The sequence below is a fragment of the Sebastes umbrosus genome, chromosome 16 (assembly GCF_015220745.1).
Source record: "Sebastes umbrosus isolate fSebUmb1 chromosome 16, fSebUmb1.pri, whole genome shotgun sequence".
Taxonomy (NCBI): domain Eukaryota; kingdom Metazoa; phylum Chordata; class Actinopteri; order Perciformes; family Sebastidae; genus Sebastes; species Sebastes umbrosus.
The window spans coordinates 18,421,238-18,434,360 of record NC_051284.1 but is presented as its reverse complement, the minus strand read 5'-3'; the positions used below and the strand labels follow the sequence as shown (position 1 = coordinate 18,434,360).

General features: G+C 39.8%; 2 protein-coding genes across 2 annotated transcripts; one reads left to right on the top strand and one right to left on the bottom strand.

The window, feature by feature from the left end:
• The first annotated feature begins 884 nt into the window (after positions 1-884).
• LOC119504124 lies at positions 885-3,993 on the top strand. Its single transcript, XM_037796202.1, has 6 exons — positions 885-980; positions 1,073-1,135; positions 2,750-3,019; positions 3,323-3,442; positions 3,534-3,561; positions 3,668-3,993. Exons 1-6 carry the CDS (start codon positions 935-937, stop codon positions 3,789-3,791), a joined length of 651 nt encoding a protein of 216 aa, XP_037652130.1. The 5' UTR covers positions 885-934; the 3' UTR covers positions 3,792-3,993.
• Positions 3,994-4,049: 56 nt separating this feature from the next.
• On the bottom strand, positions 4,050-7,985 carry ptafr (platelet-activating factor receptor). Its single transcript, XM_037796201.1, has 2 exons — positions 7,882-7,985; positions 4,050-6,196 (listed from the first exon to the last, which is right to left on the bottom strand). Exon 2 carries the CDS (start codon positions 6,188-6,190, stop codon positions 5,030-5,032), a length of 1,161 nt encoding a protein of 386 aa, XP_037652129.1. The 5' UTR covers positions 6,191-6,196; positions 7,882-7,985; the 3' UTR covers positions 4,050-5,029.
• Between the last annotated feature and the right edge of the window lie 5,138 nt (positions 7,986-13,123).

The following is a 13,123-nucleotide window of genomic DNA, read 5'->3' as shown; positions in this document are numbered from 1 at the left end:
GCAGAATTTATGATGATTTTTTTGGTTGGGTTTCAGCATAGTGGTTATGGTTAAGGTTTGGGTGAGCAAGTAATATACAATGTCCCCACAATAGATGAAAACAGTATGTTAGTATGAGTGTGACAGGAACACCTAACAATATAATGGAATTTAATACAACTAAAGCATGAATTAGGAACTTTAATTTCAGTGCTTTTTGCAAAAATCCACTTGCTTCTCCTGACCCGCTCTGGCAGCCAGTGAGCCTTTGCCTCAGGTGAGAGGTCTGGTGTCAAACTGTCCAACAGCAACAATCTTAGCTGTCATCACAGCCTGAGCCCGAAGGTGACCACTGACGCAGATATGAAATGTTTAAAACCAAGTGTGTTGAGAGTCTGATAGACTTGCCCGCCAGGCATGACATTTAAAAAACCATTAAAAGTTCAGTGGAGTCTGGTTAACTGTTTTTCCTGGGGGTCATAAATTGATTGATGGATTTTAAATTTTACAAACTGAATGCTTTCATGGGTGAGATTAAGTTTAATTATGATTCTCTTTATGCTCATTTGTGCATTTGTATTTGCATTGCTCTTATCCTTTGGTTTAGTTAAATAAGGTTTTTATGTTTTTATGTGTTTTTCCTATTTTTAAATTTTTGCCCTTGCACCTTGCCCAAATTATTTTAATGCCATGCCAATATTTTCAATAACAAGTATTAGGGGGACACATTGCATTCTGCTGTTTGCCTTGTATTACAAATTGGGGAATGTTAATAATTATTTCTATGCAGTTGTTTGATTTGGAAAAAGGAACTTGAAACTTCCCTTTCTTTCAGTTTCCCAGTGTCATACTTCCTCCATTCTCACCTGTGCTTTGATTACAACATTTTATTCATTCTTGTACCTGTTTGCCTGAAGTGAGTGTGGCATTTACCTTTTGTTCATCTCAAAACAACATGCTGCTTAGCTTTTTCCTCCTGTTCTTTTTGTGTGAGAGCACAGGTAAGGACATTTTTATCACTGGATGTTATAACAGAATCCAGGGTTTCAAATATACTGTCAATGATTATTTGTGCTTCTTGTTTTCTTTCTAGTGAAATCCCAGTCTACAACATTGGCTACTTCACTTACTACTGGACTTATTACAAGTACAGAAGGTAATACCGAATGTGATTCTTTAGTAATTCAATCAAATGAAACTGTTAAAAACAAGAGCACGCTGGCAGCTCTGTGAGGATGTACTTTACACAGCAGTGATTTGAGCTCAATGCTCACAATGACAATTCTTTCTAACAGCCAGCAGGGGACGACTCCTGTGGTTGCAAAAATAAGTCATATTGTATAGAAGTCTATGAGAAAATGACCCTACTTCTCACTTGATTTATTACCTCAGTAAACATTGTAAACATGAGTTCATGGTCTCAATCGCTAGTTTCAAGTCTTCTTCAATACAGCATGATGTTCATTTAGTAAATTATGGTCCCATTTAGAGTCAAATAGACCATAAGCAGGGTATGCTTCAGGGCGTGGCTACATTGTGATTGACAAGTCGCTGTCTGGTCTGGGAGTTGTCCGTGTTTTCATCTTAGAACTTTAACCCTTTCGCAGTGTGTTTTCAGTTCATCAAAGTTAATTTTGACATTTTAGGTCATCTGAAAAGGTCTTATTCAGCATTTGGTTGTACTTAGCTCCACCCTCTCGTGCAAAAAAACAAGATGGCAACGGCCAAAATGCCAAACTCGAGGCTTCAAAACGGCACTCCACAAACCAATGGGTGACGTCTTGGTGACTATTCTTCATTTAAAGTTTTTCTTTAAACAATATCCTCAATGGTACTGAAAACAGACACACGGGACTCCCCCGCATAATGTAACGGTGCTATAGGTTTATGTTATGGCCACCAGTGTTCTTTTTTTTTTTCTGAGAAACCATGTTTTGTATATAATTTAGGCATGGCAGAACAGCCTTAAAACTAAATACCCATGAGCCTCGGCTGCCAATGGCATGGAGAATAGGACAGTCAGAGGTGTGAATAAGAGCGATTGCGAATTCAAAGCGCTTTGTTGTTACAGTTGAGAACAACACACAGTACAACAATGCCGAATTAAGCCAAATTTAAAAGTGAGTTGATTCAAGCTGCAGATTGTGTTTTCAGTTTCCTCAACAGCCTAATCTTTTTCATCCAATTGCTGTTGGCAACATTTTAGACTACTTGGGGGTCTTAGTTAATGCTTGTACTTACAACTTTTTTTAACCAGATATTTTCTAACTGTGAATCACATAATATTGTCAGTGGCGCCCAAAATAGCTCCTCGCATTTTGCAGCTCTATGATGTTGACTTTGGTCACCGTCTTAGTTTAGCATTTTAGCATGCTAACATTTGCTGATCAGCTCTAAACACAAAGTACAGATGAGTCTGATGGGAATGGCATTAATTGTGCAGGTATCTGGTCATAAACCAACGTTTTGGGCAATTAAACTTTGACCTGATGATGGCGCCAAATGAAAAGTCAGCGGATTACCAAAGCCATCTGGACTCATCCTCTGGGGAACATGAATGTCTGTACAGAATTTCATGACAATCCATCCAATAGTTGCTGAAATATTTCAGTCCGGACGAAAATGGTGGATAGACCGACCAACCCAACAGACACCAACAGTCATTGTGTGGCTGAAAATGTATGCAATACCAATATCTTCTGTCTGTAACTGTTTTATCTACTCTCTCCTTGCTCCATCCACCATCCTCCATTCTGTGTTCACCTCACAGCACAGCCATCTCCTCTGCAGCTGATGGCCATACCAGACCACCCAGTTGCAGCAGGTCAACATGTTGTCCTGCACTGCAGCGGTTTCACCATGTCAGACGCCGTCACGGGTTCTTGGCAGCACCTGGAAGATCAGACTTGGCGAGATATGGGCGACAGTAGTACGAATCTGACCCTTACCGAACCAGAGCACAGCGGGCTTTACCGCTGCAGTGCCGGGAGCCAGTTATCTCAGAACCACACAGTCTATATCGTCTCCATGCATGCAACAGGTTGGTGGTCTGTTTTGACTCTGCAGTTCCCCTCAGCTCTAAGAAGCTTTAATGCGTCTTTCAGCTCATTGGTTAGCTGTCCAGCCCACAACTTTACTGTTTTGGTTCACTCTCACTGCTCTCATAGCTGTTTCTGGCCTGCACAGATATTGATATGCTAATATTGCCCTAATATATTTGAACAACTATCTAAGAAAAAGTTTGTTTGTCGTGCACAAGATAAAATGTTGTTTTTGTCTTAGTGACCTATACAACTAAAGCCTTTCTCCTGCAATTCTGTTCTGTTTCCCCGACTTACGACAGTCGGTGAGAATTTAGGAATAGCTGCCTTTGCCCTTTCTCTCCTGGCCTTGATCATCAACTTTGCTATTCTTTTTTGGCTGGGCTGGCAAAGACTAACCACCTCCAACACTGCAGCTAAAGGTAAAGAACACCAGAAAGCATTTCCTGTCAGATCAGATTTTTAGCAAATGTTCTGTGGACCATTTTAATTTCTTAGTTCTTCTTTTTAAAGGTTTTCCTGCACCTGAAAAGTCACCAAAGTAAGTCTCTACAGGAAAAAATATATATTGGTGTTTGCATTTTGTTCACATGCTGTTCAAGGCTGTGTATATATTAACAGTCTGATCACATTTTTCTCAACACCAGGGGAGGTTTGCCACAGACTGAAAGTGACGGAGGGATGTACATGAATTACACAAACACCAGCCCAGGCTACTCTGATCTGGACCCCAGTATGAAAGAGGATAATGTGTACTCAAGTCTATCGTGAGCATTCATAGGAAGGTGGAGATGTGCAATAAAAAGACAAAAAGAGCAGCAGAATATCTGCAAATAGAGCTAGGCATGAACCTGAATGATGAGTTTGCCTTATATGTTTGATTTAATCTAATTTGACACAATCTGAATGTGGTAAAACCTGCCGATCTTCTTCCCTGTGTTTCTACATTTCAATTAAACTGTAATTTGCTATAGTTTTCTGTTTATTTTTTTTATTTTTTTGTTCACACACATTGAGATGTCTCCCAGCTTATTGATATGTCAGAAACTGACTTTTTAATTTACTTTAATCATCATGATGCAGCAAAAGAACACACAAATAAAACTGTAATTACAAGAGTTGTCTATATGGAGTAAAAACCAGCATATTTTCCTCTTGATAGATCAAAATAACATTACACACACTTTTGAAAGAAAGAAAACTGAATAAACAATGCTTCATAAATCTGTTTTGCAACAGCAGGTAAGCTATAAACAATACAATATATATATACAGTAGATAGGTGAATAGTCATAAGTGTTGGGTTTCTTTATCACTGTGAATCATGGGATCTTCATCATGAGACATGTAATGTCACAATATTGAATGACAGGAAGGAAACATAACTCAAGCAATATTACTTCTGCTCCCTTGTTTCACAATACCAGTAATATGACGTGTCCAGGCAAAGCTAAAAAAAAAAGAAAACCTGTAACTTATCTGATATGAGACAACATATTTTACTGATAAAACATCAGGTAGGGCGGGTACGCCTGCTGAGTTGAAGTGTGTGTAATCTAGTGAGAAGCTCCACTCTTAAACACCCAAAAACAGAGGCTCTGTATGTATATTATCCTTAAATTCTCCAATGTTTCTAATGACCCATTTTGTTCAGAATAATACTTGTGGGAGGATTTAAATAATGCGTCTGTTGCTTCATCAGTTCATTTCATAGGCTAAAGTGGCACACTCCCAGGGCCGTAATCAATTCGATGATGCACTTCTGCTTGCAAAACTTCTGCTTTTCAGCTTGTACTTCACACAGGAAGAGCAGGAGGGCTGGTGCAATTCAGACTGCAGCCCCTACAGGATGCAGAGATGGGTTCTGAGGGTTGTGGAGCCGCCGACACCTAACTACATATAACTGCTTGTTGTTCCAGAAGTGCAACAAAATACTGTATGATATGTAATCTTGAATCAGTCTTTCACACATAAGTCACAGATACATTTTGTACAAATATTACATTAAATCAATCCATTTCGGGCTGTTGGTTTTCGCTGGGGAGTCTCTGGCTCTGATTCCTGCTGTCCATGGAGAGCTGTGAGGTGACCGTATGTGAGCACCCCTCTCCCTTTATTAACTTTTTTAAGTGGGCCATGATGAACCCTCTAAACCTCCTTGTGGCGAAATAGTAAACCACAGGATCCAAAATGCAGTTGAGGCCCATAAGAAGCAATGTGATCTGATGTGCGTCGTTGAGCATCTTAAGAGTGCTCTGGTCCCAGTCTACGTGACCCCAGCCTTGTGTGATCTGCAACACCGCCAAAGTCCAGAAGCCTTGAATGACATGGTGGGGCACGAAGCACAGAACAAACACTCCCACCACTGCTAACAACATCTGCAGAGCTGTCCGTTTCACCCCCCGGGGCCTTTTAGCAGAGGACGACATGGTCCTGTTGGACTTTCTGGATATGATCGTTGCAGGACTTTGAGAAAGTAACGCTCGAGCAATTAGGAAATTACACACCACGACCAGAACAAAGACAATAAAAAACATTCCGATTATTGCAAAATGAGTAGCAGCCACTACTTTCTTCTCCACATCGGTTTCATTCTGGTACCCCTCGAAACAGCGAGTGACATTGTTCTCGTCAGTTTTGGTCCCCGGAAAGGCCAGGAATGGAATGGCCATCGCTATGGTCAACACCCAGATGACAACGCTCACGATGATCCCGCGGCGTCTGTGGTCTGACGAGGCCGCATCCAGAGGCCGGGTGACTGCCCAGTATCGGTTGACGCTGATGGCCCCAAGGAAGAGGATGGAGCAGTAGGTGTTGATGAAGAACAACGAGCCAGTCAGCCGGCACAGGAAGTCTTTGTAGACCCAGTGGCCGCGCCGACTGTAGTAGCCAATCCAGAAGGGAAGGGCACAGACGAAAAGGAGGTCAGCGATGGTCAAGTTTGTCATGTAGATGCGGATTTCGCCCATGGCCTTGGCTTGGCGGAGGCAGCGCAGGACAAACAGCACATAGAGGTTGGCAAAGAGGCCCAGGATGAAGACGATGCCGTAGACAATTGGGAAGAGGGTGTAACGAAACTCAGAGTCCAGGAAGGTTGAGCCATTTCCGGCCGAAGAGCCCAGACCAGAGGACACTGCTACAGCTACTTGTTCTGTGGTTGAGGACAGCATTTCTGTCTGTGGGAAACAAAACATCATCAGTGTAATGTCCTACAGCATTCTGGGGGGTTTTATAGTAAAAAGAAGTACACTTGTTGCCAGTTTAAAAGGTACACCTAGCTGAAACTAAGTATAATAGAATACAAATCCTACCTTCATGAAGGTTATATTGTTTTGGTTGAAACCGTTTAGATCTTGATTCAACTGTTTGGTCATTTTGGAGGTGTTTCTATTATTTTGTCCACTATTATTTCAACAAAAACATAACATTATAACTAGAGCTGCAACAAGTAATCGATTAGTTGTCAACTATTAAAGGGACTATTTGTAACTTTGTACGCGCATAAATGTAGCGGGTCGTCACACACGCGCGTTCGCATATGTGCGTTCGCGTGTAGCCGCTGTACCCTCCTCCTCTGCCTGCTCGCCTTCACTCAGACAGCTCAGCTCGCTCCACCTCTAGACGTGAACGTGCGCTCACTCTACACTGCGGAAGAGTTAGTTTAGCTCTGAGAATATCTAGTGAATGCACAGGAGACGTTTGTGCAGAAATAACTGCTGCAGCTCCTCCAGACCAACAGAGGTTTTCCGTGTCTTGTGAAGTGACGGAGCTCTACAGAGATTTACGTTGTCTTCTCGTTACCGACCGGGTGCCGGTGTCTCCTCTGCTCTCTCCGGCTGCGGGCGGAGAGAGCAGGGAGACACGCTGGAGAGCCCCGCTGCATCAGCCTGCACTTAGGCAGGAAAAGCCAACACTAGGATCAGATCTAAATCATGTTCATGGAGAGACCTTCGTCTGGTCAGCTAACATTACTGCCAAGCAGCTGAAATATAGAGTGATATTGTGGTTTTAGCTGACGTGTGTCGTCTCACTGTTTTGAGTGATGCTCGTTCAGGTATATTTAGAGCGAGCAAGCGCGAGCCCGACGCTGACTTTCGTTGATTTCACGGCCACAGGTGTCGCTGTTAACAAGCATTTCTGAAAGTTACAAATAGTCCCTTTAAATTAATGGGCAACTAATTTGATAATCGAGTAATTCTTTAAGAAAACAAGTCTAAATTCTCTGATTCCAGCCTCTTAAATGTGAATATTTTCTGGTTTCTTTACTCCTCTATGACAGTAAACTAAATATCTTTGAGTTCTGGATAAAACAAGACATTTGAGGACGTCATCTGACATTTTTTCACCATTTTCTGACATTTTATAAACAAAACAACTAATCGACGAATCGAGAAAATAATCAACAGGTTAATCGACAATGAAAATAATCATTAGTTGCAGCACTAATTATAAGCTAGGGCTGTCACAAGATCAGATTTTTACAACACAATCGTCATTGCCAAAAGAATATCTAGGCCTATAGAAATTTAAAAAATATATATATATATATATATATATATATAATAATGTTATCAGTCAAATTCATCTTTAATTTTGTTTATTGTGTGTGTTGTCTCTTTTTTTGGCAAATAAATAACACTCAAAATACGAGTGTAGGGAGGTGGAGAGAGAGTCTGTAATCATAACTGTGTATATAAAATGATGATTAACAGGTGCTGGCTTATTTACACAATATTAACATATGTGTAATATTAACATATCAATATTTACTACTAAGTCAGCTTCACTGGTTTGATCTGCCTGCCTTAACATGTCATACTATTTTTATTATCTTTCTTAATAAAAAGACTTAAAATCTTACCAGAGTGCTTCTCCTTCTTCTCCTTTTGTATCTCTGAGGAAGTGGTCACTGTGACTGTCTCAGCAGCTATAAAGTACAGTTAGACTGACTGGATAGGTGTGTTTGTTCACAGGGAGTGCTTCAAAGTTCAACACGAAGGAGGTGTGACCGTTTTTCTGTCTTGGTAGGAAAACCCCCGCATGGTGCAAGAAGCTGTTTTATCACCATATATTCTCTTGTGTGTTCCTTTCCATCAAAGTGAGAAAAAAAACAGACGCCCACTTTGAGGAAATCTTGGAGTTTTACAGTTAGTCTTTATTTCTCTGTTCATAAAAAAATGTGTTGCTGTTGTGAGCAAGTGGAGACACCACCAATAATGTGGCCACATTATATAAACCGGGAAAAAAAGTTTGGAAACTTGTGTTTGGTCGATTATTTCTTTTTTTTTGTTGTGGCTGCGTATGGATCTTCCACCGCTACTGAGGCTCCTGACGGTGTATTAAATTAATAAAGTTCAAAATTGCCAATATGTCTTGTTTGTTCCTTGTTACTGATAGAGAGTTCAATCATCCAATCCACCAAACAATTCAAAACAAGAGTCAATTCCAACAGGAGAATACACTGTTTACCATTGGCAGAGCATTTTGGCAAATTTTTCTTGGGTGCTACCCACATAATCAGCTGTGCTGCTCATCCCACAAATGCATGATCCTTACAAGTGGGACATCATTGTGAAATGAAATAAACAGGCTTTCCAACGATGTAAAGTACAATGCCAATTAGCATTGTAACAACAGAGAAATAATTCACCAAACACAAGTTTCCAAACTTTTTTTCCCCAGTTTATGTAATGACTATAGTATAATATATATGATTTGATTTAGTAATAGTTGAGCTATAAGGTTTACAACTAAAATATGAGGTTTAAAACTAAAATAAAAAATAATAATATTATTTCAATAATGTGGTATAATGCTATAATATTTCAAGGATTTTATTCAAATATCACACAGCGTTAAGATGTGAAAAAATAAATAAAGAAATAAATAAATTATTATAATCAGTTAAATATTTCAAGGATTTTATTCAAATATCACACAGCGTTAAGATATGAAATATAAATAAAGAAATAAAGAAATGATTATAATCAGTTAAATATTTCAAGGATTTATTCAAATGTCACACAGCATTAAGATATGAAAAATAAAGAAATAAAGAAAGAAATGTATCATGGGCCATGGGGGTATCACAAATATCACTTTTGACTCACTTCTGGGCATTAAAGACACTTTATTTCCTTCTAGAATTAAATAATCACATCATCAACTTCGATTTGCCCCAAATTGCAGCCAAAAAGTCAGTCTAACTTTATGAGCAGTCGCTCAAGTTTTACTTTCTTTTTATCAGCCCCATTAAACATTTAATTATTAACGCCTGTAATTAATTTACAGGCTGTGAGAGCAAGTTTCTATCTCCTCAGTGAGTCATGATCGAGGCTAATAGTCTGAACGATGACAATTAATCGCCAAGTCTAAATACAGATTTGTATGATGTTTCATTTATTGTCATTAGTATGTCTTCATGGTTCTTTATGTAGCTCATGCAGGGCCATGCACAGACATTTTGAGGGCCTTTTTTTATTTTTTAAAGGGCACCCCGGCACCCACTGTCCCCATGCCTCCACCTGATGTTGGCACACCATAAAATGATTTTTCGACAAAGGTCTGTACTGTACAGTATGATGAGGAAAAGTCTACTTCCCAGCTGGATAGGTGCTTACACAAATATACTTATAAGCAGTGAAAATATTTTTAGTAAACTGAATCTAAATAAAAACTATATCCTTAAAGAAAAATTAAAACTTCTGAAAACTGAAACTATATTGTCTGGGTACAAAAAATACAAAAAAAACAAAACAAATTAATTTAGTTTTTTAGCTATAAAAAAACGCACTCTGAAAAAAAACTAAAACTTAACTAACATGAAGGGCAAAACTAAAATAAAATAATAACTAATTGAAAATGTCAAACTATTATAACCTTGTTGTGTAGTTCTCTAAACCTACATATAAAACAGTGGGTTTTTTTTATTCTGGCTCATTAGCAGCTTAGACAAGTGTGCAGTAATGCATTTTAACCACATGGAGGAGGAAGAGGCTAATAAAAACAGCAAAGGACTCTTGCTTCAGACAGTGAACAGTGGTGAAGTGATTTTAGCTGCAGGTGAGGCTCCATACAGCACTGTGTGAACTACATGAACCACCACACTCACTCTATGTGTAGTTCAAACTAGCAGCAGCCCTCCCTCTGTGGTAAATGTTTAATTCAGGCTCCTATAATGTACAAGCACACAGCAAGACATCATGTCCTCCTCTCCCTCATGGTGCCACAGTGTGATTCCTATAGATTAAGGTTAACAAGCCTCCCCAACCCTATTGCTGTTATTATGGCTTGGCGGTGTAACAAGAGAGCAGAGCTTTTTTAGTGGTTGTGCCCTGCATGACTGCCAGACGTGCTGTGCCATTGCTGGGTATATACAGGATTACACTGTAAAAAATGTATATATATCTTTCACGATACATCTTGCTGCTCGTGTTTTTGGGTGTGGTTTCAAAAGATTCCTCAGTAAGCGAGTGTGATTTGTCTTGGTCATGAAAGCAGCTCATGTGAGATGTGGTTTGATTCAAAGTGTCATGTTGTGATATATATATTATTAAACATCATACAGCAATTTAGCAGAAATAACTCATCTTTTCTTGAAATAAATCTATTTTTCAGATGCATATAAACACGAGTTATTCTGACTTGATGTCACATGACTAGAAACAATGAGTTGGATGAATGTACTGCTGAATGTTTGAAACATGATCAATATATTAGCAAACTTCCCAGCATGCTTTGTTTGAGGGTTAAGATTCTTCAGACGCTATTATTTTTTGTAGTTAAAAAAAATACATAGATGATGGATTTTATTACATATTAAAAGGTATGATAGGATAATATAAGTTTAGTTGTAGTATAGTTCACTTCATAATATATAAATACGACTTAGATGTAAACTAGTTGTGTACTCAAAATGTACTATTCTTACACTTAAAGTACACTTAAAAGTATACTACTAGTACACTGATATTAGTATGCTTACTACATAAAGTATACTTGGGAAATATACTTGAACTATACTTAATTTTACTTCATAAAATAAATTTGAGATATACTACTTATTCGTAAGGGTATAGACTTCCCATGTTGCACTGGCAGTAGTGATACGCTTCACAAACTTTTCCACAGGCTGAACACCTGTGTCTGGCTCCTGCCTGCATGCCAACTGATTCTTTTTCTCAAACATGTTCCTCTATACGGCCTCTAAACGGCTCAGAAAAAAATGTAAAATAATCAGATACAGATTCATGCAGGTGATCCCTGATGTTCTGCACTGCTGCACAGGTCAGTCCAAGGAATCCTTCCTTCCCAAGGAGTGGTTTGTACTTTCAGTCCAGGTGTGCAGAGACACCGAGAGGGAAAGCTGCCAGGGCCTCATAATGTATTTTTCTTTTTTTTAATGGGATAGCTAGCTATCGCCCTTGAAGAGCTATAGAGTCAGAAGTCAGAGTCATGCATTCCTGTGGGAGGCAGGAAGGGAGGGAGCTGCCTGTGGAGCTCCTCTTGTCCCATTAACACCTTTTCACAGTTGCTCCTTCACCTCACCTTGATCCGTGGCATTTTGCCTCTGGCGGACATGAAACGCCCTACTAGGATAATTTACAGATGGTTGCACGCTCAGGCAACTTATGAAGAACAGAGAGAAGCTGATAAATAGGTGTTTAGCTGCACGTCTTGCTTGGCAGAGGGTTCCTGGCGGAGCAGAGAGTGAAGTGAGGTCTCTCTCAGTCAGATTTACTGCATGCCAGAGGCTGAGGTTTGAGGAATGTCCCCCTGCAGTGAGACAGAGAGGGCCATGGGAGGGTGAGCTAGACAGGCTGAGGCATCTGTACTTCAAGATTATATAGAACCTGACAGCAAGACAAGATTTGTTTTATTCCTATCAAAGGATTTGGAGCTGTCTCTCTCTCTCTCTCTCTCTCTCTCTCTCTCTCTCTCTCTCTCTCTCTCTCTCTCTCTCATGGGACATTCTGTGAATTTCCAGATTAAGACATACAATCCTCAAATATCAAAACTCAGTAAACGCTGCTGCAAGTAACCCGTTAGTGATTAAAGTGGAAAACACCTATTTTAAGCAATTTAGCAGTGGTGGACTCAGGCTGTCTGAGGGTCAGGGGTGAAAAAAATAAAGAAAAAAGGGCACCAGCTGAATGTGGTGGGGCAGCAGTGCACAGTTTTCTAGCATGTAGGGCAGCCTTTATGGCACTGTATCGCATCCTCTCAATTTTAAGGCCGCCCTAGAGGGCTTTTATCAAGTTTTCTCCATTTAAGGGCACCTTAGAGGGCAATGCAACACGTTTTCTCTACTGGAAGGGCACCCTATAGGGCTGCATCACATCTTCTCTACTGGAAGGGCCCCCATAGTCTTTTTTATAATGTTTTCTTCATTTAAGGGTACCCAAGAGGGCACTGCATCATGTTTTATCTACCATAGAATTTTTTTTAACAGGGGGTGCCAAGGAGGGCGTTCACCGCCCCTGAGTCCACCAGTACTATTTTGATTCACATGACATAAGTGTACAAGTGATGCTGTCTTTAAAAAGGGTCCCTTCAAACCAAACATAACATCTCCACGGTACGCAATGTTAGTTTACACAATATTACACAATGTTGTCAGTGCTTGATGGCATTAGATAAGTGCATGTTTCCCTCCATGACAAGCTGCCCGACATTTTGATCCATCGGGGTTACATCTGTTTAAATACTGGCCGTAACCCACTCTGAGGGGAGAGTGAATTAAGCACATTAATCCTTATCCCCCGCTGTAAAACGGACACAAAGTAGGGAAGCTTTATGTGGCATTAAATCCTCCTACTCTGGTCAAAAAAAAATTCTTACATGCTCATTTTGTCGTCAAAAGAATATTATCAGGTGACTATTGACCTGATCCTTGCACTCTGTACTATTGGCTGCTTGTAATTTTGGTGATCTACGCAGGATTATTAGAGATTAGTCTGCTCTTGCAGCCACTGCAAGCTGCTCTGGATAAGATAAAATACCTAAAATGTGAAACACAAATAAAGCATATCGACAGGGCTTCCTTTTAAAAGACAACCAATGTGTTAATTTGATTATGATTTGTGCTGTTCATCCACACATTT

What these genes read in the sequence shown, in the direction of transcription:
- LOC119504124 (XM_037796202.1), top strand. Translation starts at nt 935, where the DNA reads ATGCTGCTTAGCTTTTTCCTCCTGTTCTTTTTGTGTGAGAGCACAG. An exon ending in CTTTTTGTGTGAGAGCACAG is followed by an intron (nt 981 to 1,072) that starts GTAAGGACATTT and finishes TTTTCTTTCTAG; the next exon opens with TGAAATCCCAGTCTACAACA. An exon ending in CGTCTCCATGCATGCAACAG is followed by an intron (nt 3,020 to 3,322) that starts GTTGGTGGTCTG and finishes GACTTACGACAG; the next exon opens with TCGGTGAGAATTTAGGAATA.
- ptafr (XM_037796201.1), bottom strand. Translation starts at nt 6,190, where the DNA reads ATGCTGTCCTCAACCACAGAACAAGTAGCTGTAGCAGTGTCCTCTGGT.